The 12,224-nt window shown below is 37.1% G+C and overlaps 1 protein-coding gene across 1 annotated transcript in view; it reads right to left on the bottom strand.

Moving 5' to 3' along the window:
- Positions 1-12,224, bottom strand: part of STAG1 (stromal antigen 1) — a 410,571-nt gene that overhangs the window by 15,648 nt on the left and 382,699 nt on the right. The window contains exons 27-28 of the mRNA XM_017528196.1: positions 8,680-8,954; positions 7,241-7,369 (exon numbers count right to left, since the gene is read on the bottom strand). Coding sequence (XP_017383685.1) covers positions 7,241-7,369; positions 8,680-8,954 — 404 coding nt within the window. The remainder of the gene's footprint in view (positions 1-7,240; positions 7,370-8,679; positions 8,955-12,224) is intronic.

Raw genomic sequence — 12,224 nt, 5'->3', positions numbered from 1 at the left:
CTCATCAAACAGTGGCTAAACAAAAAGCTATTCTTATCCAGGGAGCAACTCCTAGGAAGCCAGGCTTAAAATAAAATAATGTGCTTTCCTGGTTGTCTGAAGACTGTGAACACCCAAGGCTGCCCTTCTCAGGAACAATCAGAGAAGTATCTTCCAAGCTGCTAGTCCTTGGCCTAAAATGTGGGTCAAAAAAGTAAATACCCTGAATTATGAAAGTAGCTTGCAAGCCATACATACATCTAACGGTAAAGGTTAAACCTAACTGACTAAGGGGCTTAAGCAGAACCTCTGATCAGTAAGTGGCTTATGCTAACCCAAGAGTGACCCCCTCAGTAGCCAAAACAAATGATAAAAACCAAGGAAAAAGGATCTGAGCGAAGACATCAGAGGCTGCACAAGGCAGAGAAAATAGATTTCAGAGTTTGTTCATCCAAGGAACTAAACAAATAAATGAGCAACAAAATAATAATATCAACCTCTAGAGGGCAGATAATTAGCAAACAGTAGATATTTCATAATATATCATTTTTGCTATATGTGTGTGTGTGTGTGTGTGTGTGTGTGTGTGTGTATATATATATATATATTTTTTTTTTTTTTTTTTTTTTTTTTCTCCTTAGGACAAGGTCTCACTCTGTCACCCAGGCTGGAGTGCAGTGATGCAATCTTGGCTCACTGCAACCTCTACCTCCCAGGCTCAAGTCATCCTCCCACCTCAGCCTCCACATACCACCATGCCCAGCTAATTTTTGTATTTTTGTAGAGACAGGATTTTGCCATGTTACCCAGGCTGATCTTGAACTCGTGAGCTCAAGTGACTGGTCCCCCTCGGCCTCCCAAAGTGCTGAGACTACAGGGTGTGAGCCATAGCGCCTGGCTAAATGTCCAGTTTTTCAGAAAAAATTATGAGACATACAAAGAAATAGGAAAATGTGGTGGATACACTGAAAATAGAGCAAGCAGCAGCAACGTGGCCCACAAAGATTTCGAAGCAATGATTATAAATAGAAAGTCCCCAACTTACAATGGTTTGATTTGTAGTTTTTTTTTTTTTTTTTTTTTTACTTTATGTTAGTGCTTTTAGCTGTGTACATTAATGGTGAGTACCCATGCAACCATTCTGTTTTGTACTTTTAGTATAGTAGTCAACAAATTTCATAAGATATTTGACATTTCATTATAAAACAGGCTTTGTGTTAGATGATACTGTCAAACTATAGGCTAATGTAAGTATCCTGCACTTAAAGGTAGGCTGTATTATTCTGTGATTTTTGGTAGATTAGGTGTATTAAATGCATTTTTGACTTACAATATTTTCAACTTATGATGAGGTTTATTAGGATATAACCACATCTTAAATCCAGGAGCATCGTATATTCAAAGAACTAAAGAAAATCATATCTAATTAAAAGTGGGTATGATGACAGTATCTCTCATGAAATAAAGAATATGAATAAAAAAAAGAACCAAATGGAAATTATGCGGTTGAAAGTATAATAAAAATTTAAAAATTACTATAGGGCTCAACAGTAGATCTGAACTTACAAAAGCAAGAAACACCACACTTGAAGATATATCAAGATGCCATGTGAAGAAGGGAAAGAAAAAAGAATAAAGAAAAATTAACAGAAGGCTGGGTACAGTGGCTCACTCCTGTAATCCCAGCACTTTGGGAAGCTGAGGTGGGTGGATTACCTGAGGTTAGGAGTTTGAGACCTGCCTGGCCAACATGGTGAAACCCCGTCTCTACAAAAAATACAAAAAAAATTAGCTGGGCATGGTGGCAGACACCTGTGATCCCAGCTACTTGGGAGGCTAAGGCAAGAGAATCGCTTGAACTTGGGAGGTGGAGGTTGCAGTGAGCCAAGATCATGCCATTGCACTCCAGCCTGGCAACAAGAATGAAACTCTGTCTCAAAAAAAAAAGAAAAAAGAGAAAAAAATAAACAGAGCCTGAGAGCAGTACGGGATATCATTAAATATACTGACATATGTGTAATGGGAGTAACCAAGATCAAGATAGCAGAGGAAAAAGCAGAAAAATTCAGGAGAAATAATAGCTAAAAACGTGCCCAATTTGGCCAGGCATGGTGGCTCACGCCTGTAATCCCAGAACTCTGGGAGGCTGAGGCAGGTAGATCACGAAGTCAGGAGTTTGAGACCAGCCTGGCCAGTATGGTGAAATCCCCTTTTTACTAAAAATACAAAAATTAGCTGGGCGTGGTTACATGCACCTGTAGCCCCAGTTACTTGGGAGGCTGAGGCAGAAGAATCACTTGAACCTGGGAGGTGGAACTTATAGTGAGCAAAGATTGTGCCACTGCACTCCACCCAGGGCGACAGAACAAGACTCCATCTCAAAAAACAAAACAAAACAAACCCCCAAAAAACTCCCAGCTTGCCCAATTTGATGAAAAACATAATTTACACATCCAAAAAGTTCAACGAACTCTAAATAGGATAAATGCAAAGAGAATGGATTCATCATAGGAAAAATGCCGAAAGCCAAGGATAAAAAGAAAATGATGAAAGTAGTAAAAGAAGAGTAGTTCATTACATACAAAGAAAATCCAATAAAATTAATGATTACTCTTATCATCATCTGGCTCACAATGGAGGCCAGAAGGTAGTGGGATGACATGGTCAAAGTGTTGAAAGTAAAAAATTATCAAACAAGAATCTTACATTGCTCACTGTAACCTCAAACTCTGGGGCTCAAAATCTTCTTGCTTCAGCCTCCCAAAATGCTGGGTTTACAGGCATGAGCCACCCAAGAGAATCTGTTGCTATCAGACCTGCCTACTAAAGGAAGTTCATCAAGCTGAAAGCAAAATGACACCATAGGGTAATCTGAATTTACGTGAAAAACAAAGAGTGCCAGTAAAGGTAATTTGTGGTAGTAATAAAAGTATAATTATTTAAACTGATTTAAAAAGCAAATACATAAAACAATATATATGTTACTGAATTGTTGGGTCAGTAACATAGAAATGTAATATATTTGACAATAAACACAAAAAAAGTGAATGAAAGAGAAGCTGTACTTGAGTATAGGAATGATACCAGATGGCAATTCGAATCCACAGGAAGAAATGAAGAGAACCAAAAAATGGTAAATAGGAAGAGTATTATAACAAACTCTATATACATACTTGCTTTCCTTTCTTTTCTCAGTGCCTATAAAAGATTATCTCAAGTATAACAATTTATTATTGGGTTTCTAATATATATAGATGGACTATGTATAACAAGAATAGCCAAAAAAGGGAGGAAGGAAATGGATTTATATAGAATTAAAGTTTCTGTATTTCCTTAGAATAAATCAGGATAAATCTCAGGTAAATTTTGTTTTGTTGAGGTGGAGTCTCACTTTATCACCCAGGCTAGAGCACAGTGGCACAATATTGGTTCACTGCAACCTCTGCTACCTGGGGTGCAAGCAGTTCTCACACCTCAGCCTCTCAAGTAGCTCGGATTACAGGCATGTGCCACCATACCCAGCTAATTTTTGCATTGTTAGTAGAGATGGAGTTTCACCATGTTGGCCAGGCTGGTCTTGAACTCCTGACCTCAAGTGATCTGTCCACCTCGGCCTCCCAAAGTGCTGGGATTACAGGTGTGAGTCACTGTGCCCCACCAGTAAATTTTGATAAAATGTATATTGTAAGGCCTGGAAAAACAACTAGGAAAATAACTAAAAAAAATACGATTAAAGATTCATTAAAGGAATTAGTATGTTACACTAGAAAACATACGTTTAACATAAAAGAAGGCAGTAAAAAAGAAAGAATAAAAAAAAAAAAGCCCAGGAGACATATATTAAAAAACAGAAAGTATAGTAGTAGAGAATGTCACGTTGAATTTAAAAACAGATGATCCAATTTGCTGTCTACATGATACACACTTTAGATTCAAAGATACAAAGGCAGAAAGTAAAAGGATGGAAAAAAAGGTGTACCATGCAAACAGTAATCAAAATAAAGCTGGAGTGATTATACTAACATGACACAAAATTGTCTAGAGACAGAGAATGACACTTTGGAACAAGATTCAATTGGTCAGGAAGACGTAACAATTAAAAATGTATACACAGGCTGGGTAAGGTGGCTCATGCCTGTAATCCCAGCACTTTGAGAGGTTGAGGCAGGCAGATCACCTGAGGTCAGGAGTTTGAGGCCAGCGTGGCCAACATGGTGAAACCCTGTCTCTACTAAAAATACAAAATCAGCCGGACATGGTGGTGCATGCTTATAGTCCCAGCTATGCAGGAGGCTGGAGAATCAATGGAATGTGGGAGGCGGAGGTTGCAGTGAGCTTGAGACTGCACCACTACACTCCAGCCAGGGCAACAGAGTGAGACTCTGTCTCAAAAAAAAAAAAAAATGTATATACACCTAACAAGAAAGTCCTCAAAGAAAAAAAAAAAGCCCCAAAATAAATGAAGCAAAAGCTGAAGGGATAAATAGACAATTCAATAGTAACATCTGGGGATTTCAATATCCCACTTGCAATAATGAATAGGAGGACAATTAAGCAAAAGATTAACAAGAACACAGAAGACTTGAAAAGTAGTATAAACAAAACTATAAGCTAACTAGATGGAAAAGACATCTACAGAACAGAAGCTCCAACCAAAACCAGAAGGGCAACATATTTTCTCAAATATACATGGAACATTCTCTAAGACCATATGTTGGTCCACAAAACAAGCCTTAATAAACTTAAAAGGATGAAAATAATACAATACATGATCTCTGACCACATGAAATGAAGAAATCAGTAAGAGAAGGAAAATCTGGAAATTCAGAAATACGTAAAAATTAAAATACTCCTGAATAATCAATAGGTTAAAGAAGAAATAAGTGAAATGAAAAGAATGCTTTGAGATGAATAAAAAAAGAAATGCAACATTCCAAGACTTACAAGATACAGCTAAGGTAATGTTCAGAGGAAAATATATATAAGCTGTAAATGCCTATACTGAAAAAGTTTTCAAACCACTCCCACTAATATTCAGCACCTATATTTGTCTATCATATTACCCCATTTCAGTGTCTGAAACTCTCTTGTTTGCCTGTTTGTTTTTTTTAGAGACAGAGTCTAGCTATTTTGCCCAGCTGCTCTCAAACTCCTGCCCTCAGACAATCTTCCTACCTTAGCCTCTAGAGTAGCTGGGATTCCAGGTGGGAACCAATGAACCAGGCCAACTGCCTGTTTATTTTGTGCCCCCTGCATTAGAGTATAAGCTTTGTAACAGTAGCTGACCAGACTAGGGGCTTAATAAATATTTTGTGATCAATATGATATCAATATCTTTAATTAGAACTATCGCTTATATTCATACAAGTATTAACTGTCTCTCAAAAATTCTATTTATTTAGCATATTGTTATAAAAAAAAACTGATGAGACAGGCTCAGCTAAAAATAGGTTCTTGGTACATGAAAATAAAAATAAAAAAATAAAAAAATAAAAAAAAAAAAAGGAGGCAACACTCCCACTAATAATCAACACCTGTCTCTGTCTATCATATAACCCCATTTCAGTTCCCGAAGCTCTCGTTTGTCTACCTGTTTGTTTTTTTTTAGAGACAGAGTCTTGATACTTTGTCCAGGCTGCTCTCAAACTCCTGCCCTCAAACTATCCTCCCAACTCAGCCTCCGGGGAGTAGCTGTGATTCCAGGTGGGAACCACTGAGCCTGGCCATCTTCACGTTGGTTTATGCTGTGCCCCGCCTGCATTAGAGCATAAGGTTTACAACAGTAGCTGACCATACTAGGGGCTTAATAAATATTTTCTGATCAAAAGGACATCAACATCTTTACTTAGAACTATCACTTATTAAAAAAAAAAAAAGAACTATCACTTATAATCACATAAGTACTGTCTGTCAAAATTCTATTTACTTAGAATATATATATATTTTTAAATTAACTGATTGAGACATGCAGGATCATAATCATAGCTCACTACAGCCTGGGCTCAAGTGATAATCACTTCTGGACTCATGTGATCTCCCACCTGAGCCTCCCAAGTAGCTGGGACTACAGGTGTACACCACCACACCTGGCTAATTATAATATTTTGTTTTTTTAAATAGAGATTGGGGTGATCTCCCACCTGAGCCTCCCAAGTAGCTGGGACTATAGGTGTACACCACCACACCTGGCTAATTTTAATTTTTTTTTTTTTTTAAATAGAGATTGGGGTCTTGCTTTGTTGCTAGGGTTGGTCTTGAACTCCTGGACTCAAGCAGTCCTCCTGCCTCAGCCTCCTAAAGTGTTGAATTACAGGCGTGAACCACTGCGCCCAGTTAGAATATTATAAAATAGGACTCTCTGTCTTATCAGTTTATAAAACTTAGGATTCATTATAGTATTATACTACAGAAAAGTTTTTTTTTTGAGCGGGTGGACGGAGTCTCACTCTGTCCCCTGGGCTGGAGTGCAGTAGCGCGATCTCTACTCACTGCAACCTCTGCCTGCCAGGATCAAGCAATTATTCTGCCTCAGCCTCCTGAGTAGCTGGGACTACAGGTGTGCACCACCATGCCCAGCTAATTTTTTTGTATTTTTGGTAGAGATGGGGTTTCACCATGTTGCCCCGCTGGTCTCGAATTCCTGACCTCAGGTGATCCACCCACCTTGCCCTCCCAAAGTGCTGGGATTAGAGGTGTGAGCCACCATGCCCAGCCTAGAAAAGTTTTCTAGTTTGGTTTTAAATAAAACTTATCCCATCAAGATTTTCTTTTGAAATTACATATACATTTTTTCAGTTATCAATAATCAAAAAAAGCAAATACAAAAAAAAAATCTTTTGAAACAGGTCAAGTAAAATAGAATATAAAACTAAAACAACAAAATAAGAAAAAAACCCCAAAAAACTAAAAAAAAAACAAACAAGAAAAAAAAACAAAAAAACTAAAACAAAATTAATATAAAAAGGAAAGAAGGAAGAGTTACACAATGGTTAAACCAATGTTCACACATCTTTGAATTGCACAATAAGAAAACATTTCTACCTGCTTAATTCATATTGCAGATTCTAGGGTACTAAAAGATAAGCAGTAAAACAACTACTACATAAATGCTTGAAGGAAAATTCTAATTCCTTAAAACAAACTATCAGAGCTTAAATTATCAAAAGTAATATCTAAATAATTAAAAATTTTTCAAAAAATAAACATTAAAATTACAACAGTATCATTATAAAAACGATTTCTCTTGTAATGTGCAACTTACACTGTCTTTTTGTCCTGTCGAAGAAGTTTGGAAGAAAATTCACTTAGTACTTCAAGAAAAGCCAGATTAGGAGGTGGATACTCTTGTCCCTTCTGATTTTGGTATTTAAATGCAAACTCTATGCCATCCCTGAAGTAAAAGAAAATATCAACTTATTTTTCCAGATAGTGTATTCTCTCAATTGGCTAACATTACATAAATATTTGTGAAGGTAGTAAAATCATCACAAAAGGTAGTAAAATCTGACAAATTCAAATAATAAACTAATGTGAATATATAGGACATATTTGTATATATTTATAGTAAGAAACTGTAAACTGGGAAAAATATACAAAAAATAGCTACAGAGCAACAACGGTAAGTTCCTTATTTGTTTTTGTTTTTGAGACAAGGTCTCACTATGTCACCCAGGTTGGAGTGCAGTGGTGCGATTATGGCTCACTTCCTTAACTTCCTAGGCTCATGTGATTCTCCCACCTCAGCCTCCCAAGTAGCTGGGAGTACATGTGTGTGTCACCAAACCTGGGTAATTTTTGCATTTTTTTTTGTAGAGGTGGGGTTTCACTCTGTCGCCCAGGCTAGTCTCAACCTCCTGGGCTCAAGCAATTTGCCTCCCTTGGCCTTCCAAAGTACTGGGATTACAGGCATGAGCTACTGTGCCTGGCCCCTACGTGTAATTTCTTAGAGGTAACAAGATACCCTGGAAAGATAATTATTAATAGATTGCCAGAATATTTGCTTCTTGGAGCTGGTAATGGTACCAAGCTGTATGAGTTTACTAAAGGTTTTGTTACTTCTGTTTTCACAATAATGAACCCCAAATCAGTTTTGTATAGTCTTTACAAAAAATTCTGTAATAATTATTTTTTCAGAGACAGGTCTCTGTTGTCCAGGCTGGAGGGCAGTGGTACAATCATAGCTCACTATAACCACAAATTCCCAGTCTCAAGTGATCCTCCTGGTTCAGCCTCCAAAGTAGCTAGGGCTACAGGCACATGCCACTATGCCTGGTTCACATTTTTATTTTTTGTAGAGACAGAGTCTTACTATATTGCCCAGGCTAGTCTTGAATTCCTGGCCCCAAACGATCCTCCTGCTTTGGGCTCCCCCAAAGTTCTGGGATTACAGGTGCAAGCCACAGTACCCAGCCTGTGTAATCTCTCAAAACCCATGCCTCCCACAACTGTTTTCTTAGTGACAGACCAGACGATAATATGTTATCAAATTTTGCTTTCTATACTTTATAAGATGAACAAATGGGTGATTTAAGTAAGTTTTTCCAAATTAAAAACGTCCTCCCAGTTTAGAATCTCTAGATAATCTCCAAAGTTCTTGTAAAAGTCTACCAATTGTCACTTTAAAAATGGGTCAAATAATAGTTATTTCATTAAAATTCCAGTAAACCAGAGTCCGTATAACAAAGTGTTTATCTCACTCACTTGTGAAGTGTAGCAACTGCTTCTCGTGTCTTAATCTGGTCCAATCCAAATGTAAGGGCAAAGCGACGTGCCAATTCTTTAATGCCACTGACATGGGCAGATGTCCTATCTAGGTTGGGACCTTGCTCTTGAACAAGTTCATTAAATAACTGGTAGAAAGAAACAAAGAGGAAAAACCTATAGCTCAGAATTTTTAAAATTTTCTGAATAAGTAATTTAAAAATATGTAAAAGGTATAAGGAGAAATACGTTTCTCTCCTTGAATTGAACTTTAGCTACTCTGTTCCCTTACTACAAATTGTCTATTAATAGCTTAATTTTCATGCTAGTGGTGTGACTAAATGCAGATAGAAATTTGTTTCTAATAATAATAAATACATTCTTTTTTTTATTGAGAGAGTCTCACTCTGTTGGCCAGGCTGGAGTGCAGTGCTGTGATCGCAGCTCACTGCAACCTCCATCTCCCAGGTTCAAACGATTCTCATGTTGCAGCCTCCTGAGTAGCCGGGATAATAGGTGTGTACCACCATGCCCATCTAATTTTTCAAATTTTTAGTAGAGACCTTGGCCAGGTTGGTCTCAAACTCCTGTCCTGAAATGATCCGCCCTACTTGTCCTCCCAAAGTGCTGCGATTACAGGTGTGAGCCACTGTACCTAGCCAAAAGAATGTATTTTGAGATGGGAAAAAGAAATATATTTATAAAAATACACTACATATTTATAAACATCTATTCTTTTTGTTATTGCTTTTACAGGAATGACAGTATATGAAATATAGGGTTAAGAGCTTTGTTTTTTCACTTATTATATTTCAAACAAGAACATTATGTAGACTATTTGCATACATCGGGCTATGATTTTTCCCACCCAGTAACAAAATACACCAAAAAGTTCTTAAGCTGGGTGGAGTTTTATAAATTGCATATATGTTAGCTATTTTCTGTGAAAATAACAACAAAAACGGAATCCTGGAGTACTAGGTAATATACAAGCAATTATCATTCCACCACCAAATCTAAAAACTTAATTGTATCTGTAGACACCTACCTTTCCTCCTGTTATAAGGGGTGAACTGTGCAGACTATCATCTAAAGCCACTCCCTCCTTATGTATTAGATAAGAAGGGAGTATATAAAGTTTTACCTGCTCAACAGTTTTGCTCTTGTGGTTACTGCTCTTTCCTCCCTCATAAACTATTCCTTCTGTACTAGATGCATACATCTTAAAAATACTCGTAACTTCTTGACCCCATTTTCTTTGCCAGCTACTAACCCATTTCTCTGATTCCCTTTATAGTGAAGGTTCCAAAAAGTATTGCTGGCATTTGTTTTCTTCAGTTTCTCACCTTCCAGCCTCTCAATTTATTCTGATCACACCATTCACTGAAATAGCTCCTGGTTGCTAATATGTTGTGCACCTTGTAAGTTTTCGTCAGCAATGCATAAACCTGAACTATTTGCTTTGTCAGTACTGAAGGAACAGTTCTTCCAGGGATTTCAAATTAATTCACAGATAACTATTTATAGATTCTTAAACTTTAAAATGTTTTCACATATTGGCATACACAATAAGTTTAAACTTTAAAACTTAAAGTGTACATTTAAAGTAAATATAAAGAATACATTTTGTTGTTAAAAAATTGAAAGAATATCAAAGTAAAAGTTCTTCTTTTTCTTTTCCACCAAATACCATTATTCTCTCCAAAGGTAACCAGTGTTAAAAGTTTGAAAGTTTTCTAGATCAGTATAGATATATTACATATACATCTAAAGTTTTTATTTTTACATAAATGGCACCATACTGCATATTGTCCTGAAATTTGCTATTTTTCACTCAATATTTTGTCTTAAAAGTCCTTTATCCATCTCAGTTTAGTTCCCTCTTGATAGACATTTAGACTATTTTGTTTGTTACTATTACAGAGACTACTGTAATAAAACATCTTTTACATATATATATATATGTACACACCTGTGCACATCTGTGTAGACACCTAGAAGCAAAATTACTGGCTTGAAGGAAATATATATCTTCAATTTTGGAATATACTACAAACTGTCTTTTAAGAAGGCAGTTTTCAAAAGGGACCTTTTCCTCTATATCTTTATCAATCATTTTAATTCATACCAATCTGTTGAGCAATAATAAGTGTCCATTTTAATTTGTATTTCAGTAACAACAATAAAAATTATTATTAGAAACAGGGTCTTACTCTGTCACCTAGGCTGGAGTGCAGTGGTGTAATCATAGCTCACTGCAGCTTTGACTTCCCAGGCTAAAGCCATCCTCTCACTTCATCCTCCTGAGTAGCTGGGACTACAGGTGTGTGCCAACAATTTTTTTTTTTAAGTTTTTGTAGAGACAGGGGTCTTGCCATGTTGCCCAGGCTAGTCTTGAATTCATGGGCTCAAGCAATCCGCCTGGCTAGGCCTCCCAAAGTGCTGGAATTATAGGTATGAGCCACTCTGCCTGGCTTTCATTATTGTTTATGGTTACATATGAAAATTATTATTTTTTATTGCATTTTAGGTTCTGGGGTACATTTGAAGAACATGCAAGATAGTTGCATGGGTACGCACATGGCAGTGTGATTTGCTGCCTTCCTCCCCTTCACCTATATCTGGCATTTCTCCTCACGCTATCTCTCTCCAACTCCCCAACCCGCACTGTCCCTCCCCCATTTCCCTCCAACAGACACCAGTGTGTAGTGCTCCCCTCCCTGTGTCCATGTGTTCTCATTGTTCAACACCCGCTTATGAGTGAGAACATGCGGCGTTTGATTTACATATGAAAATTATTAATGCCTTTCTTTGTGTGTGTGTGTGTGGTTTTTTTTTTGTTGTTTTTGAGATGTAGTTTCAATCTTGTTGCCCACGCTGGAGTGCAATGGTGTGATCTTGGCTTACTGCAGCTTCTATCTACCTCCTGGGTTCAAGTGATTCTCCTGCCTCAGACTCCCTAGTAGCTGAGATTATAGGCACTTGCCACCACACTCGGCTAATTTTTTGTATTTTTAGTAGAGATGGGGTTTCACCATGTCAGCCAGGCTGGTCTCAAACTCCTGAACTCAAGTGATCTACCCGCCTCAGCCTCCCAAAGTGCTGCGATTATAGGTGTGAGCCACTGTGCGCAGCCTAATGGGCATGTTTAATGGTTTGTAAGATTCTTTTCATGTTTAATGGTTTGTAAGATTCTTCCTCTGAAAAATACCTTTTTCAAATCCCTCGCTCACTTTTCTATGAGATTTATTTATCTTTCTTACTGATCTGTAAGGTTTGTTACGTAGGACTGAAAATATTTTCCCCAATCTATCATTTTTTAAAACTTTGCTTAAAGTGCTGACTGATGTATAAATCTATTTATATTTATACAGATTGGCTAGGCAAGGTGGCTCATGCCTATAATTCCAGCACTTTGGGAGGCCAAGGAGTTTGAGACCAACATGGCGAAACGCTATCTCTTGGAAAAAAAAAAAAAAATTTTATACTAATCATCAATTTTTAATTTTGTGACTTCTTTAGAAAGAGGATTTAAAAAATATTAT

Source organism: Cebus imitator, unplaced genomic scaffold, assembly GCF_001604975.1.
Source record: "Cebus imitator isolate Cc_AM_T3 unplaced genomic scaffold, Cebus_imitator-1.0 Scaffold53, whole genome shotgun sequence".
Classification (NCBI taxonomy): Eukaryota; Metazoa; Chordata; class Mammalia; order Primates; family Cebidae; genus Cebus; species Cebus imitator.
The sequence above is the reverse complement of the archived record's forward strand: the minus strand, read 5'-3'. Positions and strand labels throughout refer to the sequence as shown.